The 19220-nt window shown below is 38.0% G+C and overlaps 1 protein-coding gene across 4 annotated transcripts in view; it reads right to left on the bottom strand.

Moving 5' to 3' along the window:
* NR1H4 (nuclear receptor subfamily 1 group H member 4) overlaps nt 1–11192 on the bottom strand; it is a 36283-nt gene extending 25091 nt beyond the window's left edge. For 2 of the 4 annotated variants that reach the window (XM_005480718.3, XM_014271095.2), the window contains exons 1-2: nt 11038–11192; nt 5658–5797 (exon numbers count right to left, since the gene is read on the bottom strand). In XM_005480718.3, the coding sequence (XP_005480775.1) occupies nt 5658–5742 (85 nt within the window). In that variant the 5' untranslated portion in view covers nt 5743–5797; nt 11038–11192. Of the gene's footprint in view, nt 1–1517; nt 2421–5657; nt 5798–11037 lie in introns of those variants that run through there. The other 2 variants (XM_074539554.1, XM_074539555.1) reach the window with 2 other exon arrangements.
* Between the last annotated feature and the right edge of the window lie 8028 nt (nt 11193–19220).

Raw genomic sequence — 19220 nt, forward strand, 5'->3', positions numbered from 1 at the left:
AAACAACTGTAGAGCCATTTAGGTTACAAGTATGTTTAGAAAAATCTTCCCAATCATTAATTCTACTCTGCTTCCAAAGGAAACAAACAACAAAAAAAGAGTCTTAATTAAGTTTAAAAAAGGAAAAAAAGCCAAATAGCCCATATCACTTCCTTTTTCCTTCCACCAGACACTTTAAACAATTTAGCTGAACTGAGTCCATGATCAGAGCAATGGAAGGGAAAAGGAAAACCAGAAAACCAGACAAGTTTGAGAGAGACTGAGAGAACATGGCTTTGTTTTATGTAAAAGAGCTTAAGCTTTGGGAAGTGCTCAAAGACCAGTGTAATTTTTGAAGATAATTAGGTTGCCACTATGTAGGTTTTCCCACTTTAGCTGGAAGTTTTGACGGTTTTTTGTTTGGTTTTGATTTGGTTTGTTTTAAGTAGACCTGAGCATGACACACCTGTAAACCTGTACATGCGAGTCTGGACTAAATAATTTCTTATCACAGAAGAACAGTAATCTTATCTTACCAAGCAGAACGTACATAAGCTTTTCTCCAGATATATATATATATATATATATATATATATATATATATATATATATATATATATTAATAGAGATCTGGCATAGACTGGTCTCATGCAACTAAAGCATGAGCAGCCCAGTGAAATCATTGCAGTGGCAGCAGCATAAGCAGTGAAAGTGAAATCAGAAATGAGCTCATTGGACTACACCGACATTTTGTATGGTCTTAAATATTTTGAACCACTTATCTTTTTCCTTTTGGAAGGATACCATTCAGATTTTTAAGGAAAGACTATTTAAGCACACACAAATGTTAAGTTAATTACATCTTAATATTTTTTATATTTGCAAATCTTATATTTTGTAAATAAGTATTTTTCAATTAAAACCTTTTACAAAAATATTGACAGCTTACTAAAAACAAAGTGAAACCTTCACATGTGTATGATCATTGTTTTACAAATATTTTTTTCTACTTGCAACTGAAACTTATTAGAGAGTTTTACTTTTGTTACTTTAAATTTTACACAGAATACTTTACAAGAAGCTTCAAAAATATTTGACTTGTAGAAATATTCCTTGCAGGAATAAAGAAACTGTTTTCAGTTTGCAGAATGATACTGAGATTTTGGGCAAGCTAAATATGATTTTATGCAGAATATTACAGAAATTACAATAAGATCACATTTTAATGTAGAAGTTATTGTTCCACTAATATAAAGTTCAACAAAGAGAACTAAATTCTAAGCAGGCTTAAAATATGAACCTCTGGCTCTCCTTCATTATTCATGAAGGAACATAATAAAATAACAATATCCAGAATTAGGTAATTTGGAAACCATGGCATAGCCATTATCAAAATCCTGGTTTAATTCCAAACAAATTATTTGTGCATCTTTTAAAGATCACTTGGTGTAAAAAGTCTACTAGCATCCTACAATTTCAAGGAAGAGTGCAAGAATAGATAACAAAAGTATCTAAGGGAGAATATGGCAATATCCTACCTCAGGCTGTGCTCAGTCTGCCCATTTCTTGATGAAAGGTACTCTCCTTAAGGTGCCACAGTCCTCCTCTCCCTCTTTTTCCTTTTTTACCTCCTAAAGTCTACATGTACATAAAACTTCTTCTTAATTCTGCTTTGTCTGTGTCCTGTTCACTGTGAGAACTTTCCTTAAGATTAGAAAGGAGTGACACAGACCAGGGGTTGTATAGTTTACTAATTAACTTCATTACGAGCAACTTGTTTGTGGATGCCGGAAACAATGTCTGCTCCCAGTGTGGATTTACCTGGATAAAATTTGGCTACCAGTTTGAGGGGATGCTTCCAAGTAGCCTAGCCTTTGTATTTTTGCACCTATTGGGGTTTTGTTACAAACAAATTTTCTGTCAATCAGTATTTGGTAAGGTCAGGTGGTTCTGTACAGTAGATTAATCACCCCAGTATCACAGGAAGCAGGTTTTTTAAGTGGAGAAATCTTGCATTCTCAAAAAAAGGCCAAAGTGCTCAGACCATACTGGACACACGTGTATGACAAGACAGAATGGTTTAGGCTGGAAGATCACCTAGTTCCAAACCCTGAAATAGAAAGGGACACCTTCCTCTTAAGTAGGTTGCTGAAAGCCACATCCAATCTGTCCTTCTCATTAAATTTTTTTACCCACATTGCCACTCTGTTTAGTTTGGGTCTCTTAATAATTATTATGCATCCAATGTTTTCTGTTTTAATTTGTGCTGGTTTGTTTGTTTTTGATTTGGGGGTCAGTTATGAGCCTAATTATCTTCTCTGCAGGGATGAAGCCAGATGTTGCATCAACTGCCAGGTGGTGCCAAAGACAAGAAGTTATTTAACATATCTTATGATGTTGAAGCTGTTTAATCAGTTTGGACACTTCACCCTAACAACTTTTTCATTACTCTTATTTATTTTAAAAACACACACACAAAAAAGACCAAATAAAACAAAACAAAACAAGCAAACAAACAAACAAAAAACAAAAAAAACCCCACAAAATAAACCAAAACCCCCCAACAAAAGAACAACTAAAAAACCCCAAATAACCACAAATCAAACCAAACCAAACTAAGCCAAGAAAAAAAGCAGAAAAAAAATTTGCAGATTTACCTAAAAGGAGTCAGTCTTTTAAGCTACTCTTAGGCACTGTTCTGTGTCTACAACAATTTTCAGTTATATTTGTTGTTCTTTCATTGAGAAGTTTAGATATATTAGTTTTTCCCCCCCTTTGTTACATGTCACTTTTTTTCTTATTGTTCCTCATCCTTTTCCAGACAGCTTTTGAGAGTGTTCATTCCCCCCAAAACCTTTTTTTCCAGCTACAGACATCTACAGTGAGGCTGGCATTTCTTGTCTTGTTATATTCTAGCATCACATTACAAGAAAACATTTTCAGGCCATCAAGAATAATTGAAATACTTGAAAATCCTTGAAATAGGTGTTCATTCAAACTAAGAATCTTATTTTCTTTTCAGTTTCTTAGAAATAATTCTTTTTCTGATATCTGAAGTTTCACACTTAGTATCCTGCATACTAGCAACTTGTATATGCGGTGATTTCACAGAAAATAAAATGGAGCTAACTACTTATCAGAGAAATGACAGTTTGAGTCACATACTGCATATATTTCAGGTACCACACAAATATATAACCTTTCTGAGGAGAGAGTTAGAAAAAGTATCTTTAGATAGAAAAAATATTGCAAGAAGACAGGGTGGAAGGGAAGGACCCTGAATTTAACTAGGTTAAAGATCCTTCCTCATTTGCATTTTGAGGCCCTTTCCCCAGGGACTCATAGCTGCAGAAGTGAAAAACTATGGTTAAAATACACTACCTTCAAAGACATACAGACATCCTTTACGTTGGACATATCCTCTTAAAATGGCAACATACAATTTTCATCTACTGAAAGGCAGACAACCTTTTCTTTTCCGAAACCTGCTGCATCTACAAGTCTTGAGGCAAAGGATGTAGAAGTGCCCTGGAATTTCTATGGTGATGAGGCTCAAAGCACAAGCAACTCAGAATTGACAACATTTCCTTTTGAAAGACCTGAACCTGGAGTTAATGTTTGGAGTAGCAATTAGATTTGCTTCTGAAGGTTTAAGAACATTCTCCCCATCGACTGAATAAAGCAGAGTGAAAACAAAATGTATTTCCAAGGTTTTTTTACAGAATGAGAGTGTGCATCTTTGAATAAAGGAGACAGACTGTGTAAAGAGTAATGTCTGAAAGCCAGCAATTTTTAACTTGTGAGCTGAAATGTATGAGAAGACCTAAAAGAAACATGCATTATAAGGACCATCTAAAAGAAAAACTTTCTTCCTGTTTTCTGGGATTCACAAGTCACTTCCTGCCAAAATGGAATGACAAAAATTGCAAATAATTTACAAAGATAAAGAATTGAGAGACAAAGCCATTTCCTACAAGTGTTTTGTGGGGATGGAGTCATATTTTCACAATGAGTAACTTTCTCTGTGCACTCAGTTGCATATTATTTCTCATAGGCTTTTTTCCAGCTATAAAAGCAAAAAAGACACCATATTAGAGTGACACCCCACAAAAGAAAAGTCAGCTTAAGTGAAACACAGCAGGAGTCCTAAGTTTTCTTCCTACTAAGACCCCTGATTCAAATCCTTAATACATTATTTCTTTATGTTACAGAAACGTCAGTTTGAATTAAATCTCCATTGTGCCAAGCTCTGAACACCTCTAATGAGAGACACAATGCCTCTTCTGAAAGTTTCAAAATTTGTAAGTAAGATTACCCTGTAAGGAAGAAAAGTATTTTACATTAACATTCTTCCTTGTATTTTTAAGCAACGTTATATATACTCCTTTAATTAATGAAATAATTAATGAAAAAGTAGATAATGGGGAGGAATGTCTTAATAAAAATCTGAAGTATCTCAGGTATGCAGGAGTTTTGAAAGATCACTGCATATAAAATTTGGCACTCTAATTTGAACATCATTCTCCTCTCTGTATATCATGGCCTGACACTGGAATTAAAAGGTACCAAAGGAGTGTTTTAGCTGTCAGCATACTTTTTTTTCAACAACTCCAAAATATTTCTCCAACCAAACCCCAGCACAAAGAGGGATAAAAACTGGTAACAGGCAATAATGGAGCATGTTCTGCCTACCATTAGTGATAACGCTCTAGTTTGATTGTGTGGAGCCAGGACACTGCAAGTGGTCTGACTTGTAGAGATGGTCCTGACTTCCAGGAGCCCTGCAGCTGGAGCGGCTCTGGGTGCCACAGCCCTTCCTTCTGGGCCCAGGCACTACTCTTGTTTCACACAGATGAAACTGGAATGTGTTCGGTTTTTCCAGCACTCAAAAAGGCAGAATTCTGGTCTTATTTGGACTGCAAACTTCTGAAGTGTTGCAGCATTTTGTGGGGGTCTGTATTGTGTGTGAGGCCCTCAATGTATCATAGCTTACTCAATGAAGGACCTACTGTCCTGTCAAATGAAAGGCTAAAACAATTTATTATTATCTTTTTTTTTCTTAGCAGTACATATACCAGAAAACAGCTTACCCGTGCTTATATAATATTGACCAAGAATTTTTCACTTATTAAGAAAATCATGCTTAGCCTTGAAAAATTCAGTGAAATGAGTAAGGAGAATCTTCCAGCCTGCTTTATAAATTTTCTTGTGCACTGAAGTTAATGGGATAAGTTTTTAATGGCCGTAATACAACAGGGATTTTAATTTAGGTGAAATTACTTTTATAAATTTGCATAATATGGCAATGCAAATACATTGCACTATAATTTCGTTACAGATTAACTGGAAATATATCTGCTCAGCTTGATTTAAGTGACTCACATGAAGGAAACATCCAGCCTCCATACAAAGGTCTGTTTTTGCCAAATGATCTCCAGTATCAGGAGTGTCACAAAAACAACCCACAGGTTCTGCTGTGAGCAGTGATGAGAGCAATAACATGCAGGATTGCATTAACACCACAGATCTATTGTTTGTTATTCCTCTCATAGGTATTGAAGATTCAAGAAGGTTGGCACATTTCCGCCTAATATCCTCGACTTGAAATTTCAGTCCATTTTCTCCTAGGTTTCTGAGTATAGGACAGCTTGCTATTTCAACCCAGTCTGGTGACTTACCAAACAAATGAGGACCTTCAGCAAGAGGAAATCCATCACCAGAGGCTAGCTGATGATGTCCTATTAAATTCATTTCAGATCCCATTTATTCCTCAGTTCAGGAGGAATATGCTGATTAAACAGGAGGTTGAAAAGAGACCCTGAAAAATATGAAGCAAAAAAGAATATTTAAAACAAGATAACTAACTTTTGTGTACCTAGTGTAAAGCAGAATGCCGAAAGTTGTTTCAATATTTGCTGTAACAAATATTGTCTTGAAATTACAAAACCTAATTCAGCCTTTAAATAAAAAGCTACATCCAGCCTGTTTGTTTTTTCCTTGCTGTGGCATATTTTTTGCCCTCTTTCTGGTCATTTTAAATTAATAGCAATTCATGCCCGAATTTATTCAAGTATTCAGACAGAAGCACTGGCCTGAACTCCTGAGGGCATGCTGCCCAGCCCCCATACCGTGCAATACCAATTGTTTGGAATTATTTTTCACCACCCTTTCATCATTTCATTGTTTTCACTTCCTGAAAAAGTGTAAGTTTATGGTTAGATCAGAAGAAGAGAGATGGGAAACGAGTTTATTTCTAGGGACCAGCTCTTTATCTTGTCTTCAGTAATTACTGAACAAGATAGATGGAAAAAAAACCAAAGAAACACAGAAGCGGCATAAAGCCAAGCCTTGCTCTGATCACCAGGCTTGCCCACCGTCTCTCTCTGGTCTCAAGCAGACACACAACCCTCCCTTGGGGAGGCTGGCAGAGCTGTGGAAGGGGCTCCCCTGCCCAGCTCACCTGGGTGCACTGGGCCAACTCCAGACTGCATTTGAGGCAGGACCAGAAGGAGAACAGAGAGCTCCAACAAGGAAATGTCTCACTAAGAGGACGCCAAGAGGATTCTGCACAAAGTTGTCAGCAGTTTTACTTTGTTTTACAGTCTTAATTCTTTATTTGGTTTTATTACCGTGGGACTGTCCCTGGAACTGCATTTCCACTCACTGAAGGCATTTGAGAGTTCTAGCCCTGTGTGCTTCCCAGTGAGGGCCCAGCATGTTTCTCAAGGAGAAATGAAATCATCTGACAAAAACGTGAATGCTGCAGGAGGCCCCAGTGCCGAGCAGGCTGGGAAGTAGCTTGTGAGAGTGAGCGACAAGCACACTCTGCAATTATATTCAGATTTGTCTGTAAGGATTCATTAAGTTCTTTTTTAACATAAACAGAGGCCCTCTAATTAGACAGATGCATTTTAAATGTCTGCCCAGAGATAATTTAAACAGTTTACTTAGAAATGTCAAAAGCTATTTGTATCACAGACCAGATAGGCTTCTTGAGGCAAATCACATATAAACACAGTCTCAAATCTAGCACAGAAACATAGTTTTGCAACAGCAAAAAAACTCCCTGTATCTTGGATGGGGTTTGGCAACCAGCCCAGCCACCCCACTACGTCCATGTTTAATTCCAACCATTTTATTGCCTTGCTGCCTCATTTTCCAGGGAAGTTATCTGCTGAAATCAAGATGTGGGGCTACTCGCATGGCTTTAAGGTCTTAAAATTCCCAACAGACAGATTTCTCATGAAATACCTATGACAAACCCTTAGGATGGGATTCCTCTTGCAGCCCATTAGAAGTGTTCTGTGATGGGAGAAGCTAGTGGCACAGTCAGCACCATTATAATGGCCAGCAAGAAAATCATCAAAACGAGGTATTTTGAGAGGGCTAATGAATATTTTTCTGGAATTTCTTGTTGCAGACCAGAGAAGAGAGACCATTAGCTCCCTCTCCTCATGTCCCAGCTCTTTAATATCTTCCTTCCAGCCCACGGGAGTGCAGCCCTTACAGTTCCCTGCAGGATCAGCTCTCCTTACAGCCAGACATGAAGACTGCTCCACCACTGACACTACTACTTCTCATGTCTCCTCATCAGCCCCTGTTTGAGGGCCTAACACAGCAACACCTAACATCAGCACTGGGATTGTGAATTCCTCTCTGTTAACACAGAGCCTAGAATTTATCTTCTTGGGGAATGTTGGAAGGTATATAAAAATACTTTAAATACAGTCCCAAGAAGACATCTATTTAAAGGTATTTACTGCCAGTGTATCCTCAGACTTTCAATGCATAGATTCTTAGCTTGTAAGTTTTATATTCTGCATCCTGCTAGTTTGTGCTGCAAATAAGTAGAAAGAGGGCAAGCTATGTTTCTAACAGCTTATAGAAAGCCTTTAGAAACTTTCTAAAGGTCTATGTTTTAATAGTCTTTTTGATATGTCTATAAACTTCTTTCTCATTTCTTTGAGGACATTCCATTTTTAACATGTCATTGTATAATGACCTCTTTAACCTCAAGATGGACTCCTTAGAATCTATTATTCTTTGCACACACACACAAAAAGACCCAAACCTCATGTTATTAATACTGCCTTTTTGATAGTAAGAATCTTGAGCACATATTTGTAATAATCTGCATTATTGTAGGACACTACAAGTTTTGTAACTCTATGCCTTCTGCCACATATATTTTTGTCTGGATTGATTCAGTTTAAGCCAAATTTTCATGATGATTTTACAATTCCCCATTCATTATAATACTTCATTTTCTTTATGATTGATTTTCTTTATGATGTTGACAATTTACTAGATTTCATGGAAGAGATTACTCCTATCTTCTTGGGGTTTCTGCAAGCCACAAGATCACCATAAAAATACCAGAAATATATTTTCCAATGCATCTAGCTTTGGTAAAAGATTTCACTGAACACCAAATTCTTCATTAAATACTGATTGATATTTGGCTTTGATTTTCTCCTGAGTCCAGCCTGGTTTGAGCTATCTAGCCCACATTATATTTATCCATATAATTAATTTCACATGTATTTAAAAGTAGCAGGTGCTGATTTCCAGCTCTAAGACCAACACTAGGTACACAGTACAGAGCATTGAAGCTACACTTACTCCATAACTGTTCAGTTCTGGGAAAGAATGTAGGTCACTATATTGGATTGATACTCCATCCTTAGGTGTAACAACAAAAACAAAGAGCATCTGACATGTAAAAGCTGAAATAAAGGCAATGGTAGCACAGGAAATCAATATGCTCTCCAAAATAAGAGCCCTTCAAGAGAAAAGAAAAGGTGTGCAATAAATTAAAAATATTCTTTTTTCCAAATAATTTTTAGTTAACTTTTTAAATAAACCAATTTACTCTACCACTTTTGGAGATTATTTCATAGGCTAAAATATACAGCAAAGGAAAACAGAGATCAGTATGTATAAAGTAAAATATGTGCACAACTGCTTGAGATTATTGTCTTCAAATGCATGTTAGAAGCTCGGAATTGCATAAAATTTTGTTACATGTAACGTTTAGCATACTTCAGAACAATCAATGTGTGTTTACATGTTCTATGTTTAACTAAGAAAATTTACTAGTATATTATTATATATGGGACTTGCTCTTCCACTGTATGGTATATATACATATTTATTCAGATTTCTTATGGGATACATGCTCATTGAGGTATACAAATATGTATGTAGAGACAATTGGGCTTACCATTGAACTCGAGGTTTCAGATGTATTGTGTGCTCTTATCTGTGCACTACCCTGACCTTGCTGTGATCAATAGTAAAGCTTTCCCTGGCTTCTGTGTCAGCAAAGCCAGGTCTCTTACTGAAATAATTAAAGTTGAATCAACTGGCTTCACTGAAAACGAAAGCATAATGGCCCCACACTTTCAAGTAAATGTAAAAATGTGTTTGATCATCAGAAAAGATCCATGACGACTCTAATTGTGGTTTACTTTCAAAAGAACGGTTGAATCTATTTCCATTACTCAGCAAAGGAAGACTTATTAAAGCACATGCAAAATCTTTCACGAATATTAGTGAAGTACATTTCCTTCCATCTGTCCCGTAATATTTTCCTATTCTTCACACATCTGACTGCCTATTGCTCAAAGAGAAATTTCAGTAACTTCATTAATCTATGGCCCAATCCAAACATTGTTAACATCAATGGGAAGATGGATTCCCATCTCATTCACAGGCTTTTGATGTGGCTTCATAGCCTTCCTGTAGAATATTTAATACAGTGCCTCAGTTATTTGAGAAGCTATTTTATTTGCTTACCTGTTTGTTTTAAACTGTATCAAAGGGACCTGACAACATTAGGAAGATTCATGCTCTCTATTTCCAGCCTGCTGCTCTCAGGTCATTTTGGCAAGCACAGCACTAGAGGCAACTACACAGCAACTCTTGCAAAATGCAAGCAACCATACGAGCAAGTTTGAGAAGCAGAGGCAGGATGAGAATTATTGGTCTTATTTGAAATTTTCTGTTGCATTTCTTAATATGGAGTTTGAAATCAGAGCAGGAAAGAGACACAGGACATGGAAAAAAATAATAGAGTATTCCTATTTCTTAGTTCTGGAGCAAAGGCAGGTATCTGAGTCCCAAGTAGAACTGAAAACTCTATGAGAAGTATCAATGACATTTCTGTAAGCAGGTAAGTGACTGCAAAGAGTGGAGCCAGCTTCTGACTGCCTGAGATTACCTCCTAAACACCATTTCTGTGTTTCTTGCTTTCTCCAGCATGTTTTTCATGTCTCACCTGAAAAACCTGCAAGCCCTCCACTTCTGACTTGTTTATGGACTGCTATTTAGACTAGTGCCATTCCAATATAATTCCCAATATTTAGGTTCCCTGTAACACAAGCAATAGCAATAAAAATAACATTTTCAGAAGTGAAATGTGTTCTGCCACAGTTATAGTTTCCTGAAGATAAATGAGTAGCAGAAACACTCAGAGTAGAATTACATTTTCTTAAAAACTAGCAATGGATTCAAATCACTTGAAATTTGAAGCCCTCTTTTACTTTTCCTAGTTATGTGAAATATGTGCTAAAATCTTCAACTTTGGAAGATGCACTTGAAATATGTGACACAGAATTGTCAAAGAAAATAATGTATGAAACAAATAATTTTCCCTTTCTGGATTTTTCTCTGTTCTCCCATTAATCACATTGAAAATATTTTCTGTTTCTAAAAGGAGAAAAAATTTCAAAGCTAATGCACACAATTAACTAGATACTGCTCTTGTAAGAAAGTCTCAATATCAAACTTACACCTTCTGTTCCAATGACACACAGAAGCCAGCTTCTAAAGAGAAGTTTCCACATGACCTTCTTTTTCACCTTATTATTTTTCCCAAAGCGAATTCCTACTGTTGAGACAGTTTTGTGGATGAAATGACTTCTTAAATTATTCTTCACTTTAATTTTTGTTTCTCATCAAAAAATCCATTAACATCTACTAAATAATTCAGGTGATAAAATTACTTTTATACTACGCAACAGCAAGAAGCTATCAGTTTAAGGAATTATTACTTACTGTTCTTTTCTGGAAGACTGTAGATGGCAGGATGTAAGACAGTTCTGCACTCAGTTCAGTATCCTAATGATTCTCACATAGGAACATTTTTGTTTTGTTTTTCTTTCATGTTTAGCAGAAGCCTGTAGTGATAACACAATGAATCAAAGCTTGGGTTTATTGGCTCAGTGCCCTAATGGACAAGGATTACTCATTAACAATTCTTTCTTTGCGAAACTCTCCAAACATGGGCTGTATTAAAATGTTGTGAATTCCAGCTTGACCATCAGCAGAGAGATTTGAGATGCTTGTTAATACTCTGATTGAGTGCAGAGGGGAAGTTAACTCAGACACTGGGGTGATAGTACCTTGTTGCTAATTATAAAGCTTTCCTTGCACATGTGCATTTTTATGACATCTTCAGCCTCCTTGTCTCTCACAACCAAAGAGCCCAGATGTTTTTCCAAGACATAAACTTGGGTTTTTAATCTTTATGTTAGTTTTTCATACTTTTTATGGAGACTGAGCATTACACTGAGTACTGAAGCAGAATAGGCTATAAATGTCACTATCAGAGGATGCAAAGACATTAAAGTTTAATTCCTGTATCTGCAACAATCTCTAAAAAAATTGCATCATTTTTATTTGGGCTCATCACATAAAGCTTTAGACAAGAAACTGAGGCCCCTAATTTAAAATCTATCAGACTCATGCACTAGGTGTGCACAGGGGGAAGAAATTGGTACCTGTAGATAGAAAACCACATCCTTGAGTGGGTTGCACTGTATCTGAAAATGCTGATGTGTTGTCTTCGACAGAAAGGGGACCTTGAACTACCACATCCCAATTTACCCTGCAGAGGGAATCAAAGTGAAAACAAATGGATTGAGGCTGTTTTATTTCAACATCCCACCTACACAGGAAGCATAGTAATTCCCTGGTTTGCATTGCTAAACATACCCAATGGTCATGAGTTGATCTGACAGTGGTACGGAGACAAATTTCAGTCAGAGGAGACGACTGACAGCATCACTCATGGTAAGTGAGTTCATGATTGCCACACAGCATATGATGTCCATCCTTCCCTACATATTTACACTGCCTGAGAAAGACTGAATACACAAAGACACAGGCTGTGCCTCCTACTTGAGCAAAGAGAGGCATTGGGCAGCAAACATTGCAGGTCCTTTCTCTGAGGTGAGAGCTGCTGGCCCTAAAATTACCAAGAATAAAATTCCTTCACTTTCCCTCATTTTAAGAGAAAACAATAATACTTTAAAAAGGTATATTAATCCTCAAGCTTTTATCAGGGTAACTCAAATTCTCTATAAATTCTTTATACTTCTCATGAAAATATCATTAATAATGAGCCTCTTATGTGTTCTGTCCCTTGCAAATTCACCTGGTAGCCATACAAACACTCCTGGTCTGACAGATTTCTGAAGAGAGCAATGGGAGAATGATGCCATAAGGCTGTCACTGGACACTAACTCCCCAGAGACTACTGTTTCCAGGGATTTATGCCTACAACTCGTTCCAGCAGGCACTGGACACATGATAAATACATTTAAGACTAAGGCTCTCCCAGTCCTCATTTCTGACTCTCTGAACACCATCTCACTCTTGTAAGCAATGAGATTTCTCTTTGACAAATTAATATTTAGCAAAATTGACAAAGTACTTTCAAGTAAGAGAATTCTTCCAAAACAACCCTACCCACAGGAGACAGGTGGTCTCTTCAACCAAGCACGCCAACAGCCCATCTAACACTTTCCACTATATGTCCACTCCAGTGGTGCCCAGGAAGCAAATGCCATTTTAGTATGCCAAAAAAACCAATTTATTTGGTCATACTGAGGCCAGTGATGGGTTTTGTCCCACACCAGGACAAAAGGCAAAAGTGGAGGCAAGAAATCCAACAAATGTCATATTATGTGCCATGGAGCTTTCGGTCTCTTGGTAGGTTTCAAAGATCTGAAATTTCCTTTTCATCATTCGGCTTCCCCCAGCATTGGTTTGATATAGTTGGTGGCACAGAGCAATTTCTTTTTAAGGTCCCTAGAGACTAACTTTCAATAAATGTTCTTTCCCAAAAAGCATTTTCCCCTTTGTGGATGTTGTTTATCAGACAGCTGAGTTTAGCACAAAGAAAATGGAATTTAATGCCCCTGTCCACCAACACATTTGTTGCATTAAAACATTTTTCCTTTCCTTACAATAATAAAGAGGCAAGTGCAAAAGTGGTGCTTTGTCCATTAATCAATATATTCAAGATATTATTGGAAAAAGCAAACAAATCATCCACATCATCAAAAGAGGAGATGTTGCCTGTAGCAATGACATGTGGAATTACTGGTTAAAGCCAGGTGTTCACATTTATTGTGGTTCATGTACAAATGAGAATTGAAAAGAAAGGAATTGGAGCAAATTAAATATATCTTCTGTGGTGTTTCCAGAGATTACATACACAGCATCAAGGGAGAGAGTAGAAGGAGGAAATATTCAAACACAGATACTTATAAATGGAATATCTCCTCTAAGATAGCATTGCATTCTAATTTTTTTTAAATTTCAGAATATTATCTGGCATCCTGAAACTTTTCCAGACAATAGTAACATTACTTCTGTAATTGACAAAGAGTATGTGTTCTACACTACATCTATGTCATTAGCAGTCCAAGTACATGTTCAGCAACAAAACCAGGGATATAGATAACAGAGCTAGAAATCTGTCTGCCTAGAAAATATCACTTCATAAACTTTACATTCCATGAAACAAAGGGGGTGTTTGCCACAGCTCATTTGCTCCTCCTCTTGCTACTCTGTCCTTTCTCCACTGAAATAAATGCCATTCCACACTTTCACTGACAAGGTACCTCATGGAAAGGCAAGACAAATCCTGGCAACAAAGTAGTTTGCCATCAAAAGTGTGGGTGGGAAATATGTAGTACAGAAAGAGATAGAGAGAAAGAAGAAAAAAGTAGGCTGGGTGTTCACCTTCAACATTTCCTTCTCTCCACATCCAAATGAATGCAGCATCATTAAAAAAACCCGTAAATAATACACCCACAAATAACCAGTACCTGCTCCTTTTGCTCAGAATTTTCTTCCAGCAGCTGAAAAGCTTACTGACTACTCATAGCCAGTTTTCTGGAGCTCTAACATCATTGTACAACTGTAGAACTGTTCAGGCTGAAGAAGACCTCTAAGGTCATTGAGTCCAGCCATTAACCCAGCGGCACCAAAGCCACCAGTACACCACGTCCACAAATGCCACATCTGCACAACTTCTGAATGCCTCCAGGGCTGGTGACTCAACCACTTCCCTGGGCAGACAGTGCTAATGCTTGATAACCCTGTTAGTGAAGAAAGTTTTCTAATATTCAATCTCAATCACCCCTGGCACAACTGGAGGCAGATTCTTTCCTGCATTAGACAGTCATTCCCACTGGGAAGGTAAGGATGAGGAGCTAAAGCCAGATAGATCTCTGCCAATGGATTAATTTCTCTGCTCTCCAAGATGCAAAGGGAGAAACTTCCTGTCTTGCCAGTGGGAAAACATATCTTCTTGGCCTAGGGATTCCTGGAAACATCTTGGGGCAGGTGGGAATTGCAACAAGGAGTAGGTCTGGTCTGGCTGAAAGATAAATCAGCTTTTCCAACTGGCCCCTGGAGCTGTCAATACCCTGAAAACACCTGGGCATTTCTGACAAAAGATCCAATTTGCAGCAGTCACAATGAGTGAGATACCTTGGATCTGTGTTTGTTTCACAGGCCAAGGGACAGGTATCTTGACCAAGATCTACTTATCTGCAAGGACTTCTTTTTCCCTATTCTTACATCTCCCAGAATGAATGGTACTGCAGACACCTGAGAGATCATGCAAACGAAATTGTGCCTCAGCACAAACCATCAGTTTCAGCTCAGAAAGTGTTCACAATATGACCATAAACGGTTGCCATTAAACAGCAATCACCCTCATCTCTTCTTTCATCCCTGTGTCACATTTTATCTATCATTGCTACACAGAGGATACACATCCTCTACACCGCCTTGGTCTCCAGCCATTTCTTGTGCTCAAGCACCCTTACATTTTCATTTCTGGAAAGAGGTCCAAGATTGTGACATGCTTACAATTAATTTTAAATTCTGAAGATAATTAAGAAATCTTAATAGCTATAGTTGTTCCTGTACAGGTTAAAAAATTGGTAAGGAATGGCTGCAGAATTTCAATAAGTTAACTCTTACGTCTGTTAATCTTTTTTTTTACCTCCTGCATTTCAAAAGTGGAAGAATAACTGCTTTTAAGATTAGTTTAGTTTGTTGAATAAGGGTTTCATTAATCAGAGCCTCTTCATTATAAGTTGCTCTCTGATTATTCAGTTTCTGAGCAGGGCAAAATTTATCTAATAATTTTATATTTTGCCCTGATGAAATAATCTGTCTTTGTCAGTCACATAGTTTAAGTGGAATGTCATGAAGGGTAAAATGACCACAGAACAATCTGTCCTAAGAGGGGGAATTCCTCCCTGGTGACAGGCAGTTAATTGTTAGCCAGCATGCTATAGTGAGACCATATATGTAAGATACCATCTTACAGCTGCCTGGGTGCAAGAGAAGAGCTGAGTATATGTGGAATCAGCTACAGCATCAAAAAATTGTTTCAGTAGGGAAAACTTGGTCTACTTCCCTCCAGCTAACTTAACTGAAAATTTGGATGTGTTTTTCTATTAATAAATTCTGGTATTCACATTAGATTATCTCCTATTATTTTAAATTTTAATTAAGACACTGATATTAAATGTTCTTCCCCACCCTTACCCCCTTCTAGAGGTTACAAGTACACAAGTTCCTAAAGAAATCACAGCTATAAATTAAACATGTTGGTACAGTATTAGCTGATAAGAAGTTCTCCTAGAGGCCTTGGGCTAAATATATACTATACTCTTACAGTTTTTTTTCTCCTGACATTTTGATATTTTACAGTGTGATAGTGATTGAGTTCAATAAGGGTTAGCCTTCATTTATGTAAATATTTGGAGAGATAAAATTGTTAAGAAATGTTGATCTATTCCAGTAAATAAAAGCGCTGTCCTTTCATTAATAAGTAGTTCTCTTAAACTAAATGTCAAAGGTGACAAGTGAAGTATTATTAATAAATAAATATTAGAATTTTTTAGATGGGTTTTTGAATTGTTAAAATAATCACACCAAGTAAATTCATTCTGCAAACTTTTAAAACTCTTCTTTTTTCTCATACTTTGCCTAATATCAAGAAAAAACAGATGTTTAAAAGGACTAGTTCAGTAGCTAGCTAAGAATCATTTCTTTCAGGAGGGGAGGGGAAGTGTAGACTAGACAGCATGTGAATGGACAGTGTAAAGCAGTGGAGGTGCAGGACAAGCTCTGCTGATGCTATCTGTCAAGGCAGAGTCACTGTTAACCTCTTAAACCCTCAGGTGTATAATTTATTGCTCCAGAGGAGGCTCTACCAAGCCCTGAAGCATTGCAGGCAGATGACTGCTCTCACTCATCGAGAGGGAAAGCTGCAGAGCTGGCATCAGCTGCACAAGAGGTCCCCAGGACAAAGCCTGGGGGAATCTCCCTATCCTGTCACAAGGCGTCCATGATCAACCAGGCAAAAATGGGAATATTGCACACTCAGCAGCTGATGGAGATGTCATCGCATCTGCCTTGACATTTGAGAGGAAAGAGAACATCAGATTCCACCATAAGTAATGCTTCAGCGCTCAGTCTGGGAGAGGCTGCCTTCTTCCTTTGGCACTTGGACATCAGGAAGGAGCAGGAGCAGAGCTGTTCCATGAGGGGATAAAAACTGGAGCTAAGGACATCTCCACACTACCTGAGTGGCCAGGTTGCTGATGGCAACAGGCCCAGGGGAGACAACATTGTCAGTCAGGATGAGGGGCCATCCAGGGACCAACCAAGAGCAGTAGGAAGAGGTGGGGTCAGGTGCGTGGCTGGGAGCACACTGCTTGCAGCCCCAGCCCAAGGCCCTTCCAGGAGGCAGAGCAGAGGCAGGCCTGCAGATATTGCAGGCTACAGCTCAACACCTGCAGTCCACCTGGGGAAAAATCCACTCATTAGCCAGGGCATGAGGACACCATACCACATACACTTACAGAAACTTAACACAAACCAGGAGTAGAAGGCCAGGCTTGAACTTAAACAGCATCCTCAACCCACAGACAAGGCATGTGGGAGACTCCAGATGAGGCTGTTTTAACGCCTAGTAGTACCTCAGGACCTTATTGCAGAGCAGCTCTCAAAGCTTTTGTTGACTCTTCCTTGTTCCCCAAGATAATTTAGACAAACAATGAACTTATGATCACTTGTGGCAGGCAAGAGGAGTAGCAGCAGGACTAGACCTTCAATGCCCAATTAGCAGAGAAAATACTGAGATATGTCACAAGTTTAGCTGAAGAGTACTCATGACTCCACTCAGCTAAGAAGAGATGAAAGCGACTGGAAGTTAGATAATGTTTGGTGCTGGACATAGCTGAGATATTTCCAAACTCAGAAAAGTAGTTTGATGTACCAGGGCCCAGGTTGATCTGATCGTGCTCTTATTTTCCATCTAGTAAAGACCTGGTACTAAGGAAAGAGAGGGATTTGAAGATCAAGGAAAAGTGTGGTCATTGAAGGGAAAGTTAAAGGGATATTGAACAATAGATCTTGGAAGAATTCATTTATTTTCCTTTCTTTCCTAATCTTCAGTTGACATCATTGCATTCTGAAAACAAATTACTTCCCTTTTTAGAAGAAAGAAACTAAATGTGGTATAAAGCTTATTAAATTTATATAAAGCATATCAGGAAATGGAGAGGTTACTTATCTCATAGCAGTATTAGCTTGGGCTCAATCTGAACAAAAGCTTCATTTATCAGTATCTAATCTGAATACCATTTTTGTCCAAAATTTGGTCTCATCCCAAAATACGGGATCATTTGCATTGGCAGATCCCTCATTTATGTCAAATCTCACTTGGCTGATGTATTCCATCTCACCATCTCATCCCAAAACACAAAACATACAACAAAACCATGTTATCTAGAGGAGATTGCATGCATGGAAAGTTTGTCTAGTTCTGTTTCTTGTCCTTTGTGACCCCCTCCTGCAAAACCTTTATAAGCGAGGGAATCTTACAATGAATTTTAGGCATGAACTCTTTCTCTAAGTAGGTGTGTAATATAAGAAAATTTATGTGGAAAAGGGGAAAATAAAATCAATTCAAAGCATGGCAGCTCACCTACTCAGCAACTTAATCAGCAACTTGAGCCATTGTTCCTCCCTATGCACTGGCTCTTCACAAGTATGGAGAAAAATTACAGATTTCTATCCTTTCCCTTGAGGTTTCCTCAAAATTGCCTTAAGTTAGTGGGAGACTTTGCCTGCAGCTCTCTGAGTTTAGAAGCTTTCCACCAAAACTTGTATTTCCCTTGGTCAATGGAGTTGCCTTCCCAGAGCATGTGCTGTGCTCATAAGGAGATGGCCCTTGCTCAGCTGATAATCCATGGTGGAATAAATCCTCGAGAGCTTGCAGTGTTCATTCCTAGGTATCACAGCCAATTGCAGGCATATTGGTATTTCTTGGACACAGAAACTGGTTACCAATGGAAATGGGGAAAGGAAGGTGTTATCGTTACAGAAATACCAGCTAGGAAGTTCTTCAGAGAAGTGACTGGATTGAGTATGCAGCCCTTGTGTTAACTCTTTTGTCCAGCAGGAGCTAGCAAATAAATGGGCTCCAGTAGGATTTGGGAGGCTTTCTACCAACCCATTTGATGTACAGAACTGCTTAACAAAAACATCTCCAGTCCACGTGAACCAGCCACCATATAGAATGGAAGGTACAGTTCCAGGTTCTCATCTATTAAATTTGAGTGAAAAATTAAAACAAGATAGCACCAATACTAGGAGCTGCTGTTCTGGTTATCATGAGGATGACAGATAAGAAACAGCTGCAGAAAAATGACACATGAATTTTTTGGGAGATGAAGCACGTATATGTCCAAGTGTTGTTGTTTCTACTCAAAGGAAGGAGAATGTCTACATGTGATTAAATTGATATCACCAGCAACTGAGGGGCAAAAGTCATACCCTGTTCATTTTCCAGTTGTCTTTCCCCATAATAGCTGCTGCTGATAAACTCAGGAGCAGAAGTTGATGGAAACATCAATGGT

The sequence above is a fragment of the Zonotrichia albicollis genome, chromosome 4, assembly GCF_047830755.1.
Source record: "Zonotrichia albicollis isolate bZonAlb1 chromosome 4, bZonAlb1.hap1, whole genome shotgun sequence".
Taxonomy (NCBI): Eukaryota; Metazoa; Chordata; class Aves; order Passeriformes; family Passerellidae; genus Zonotrichia; species Zonotrichia albicollis.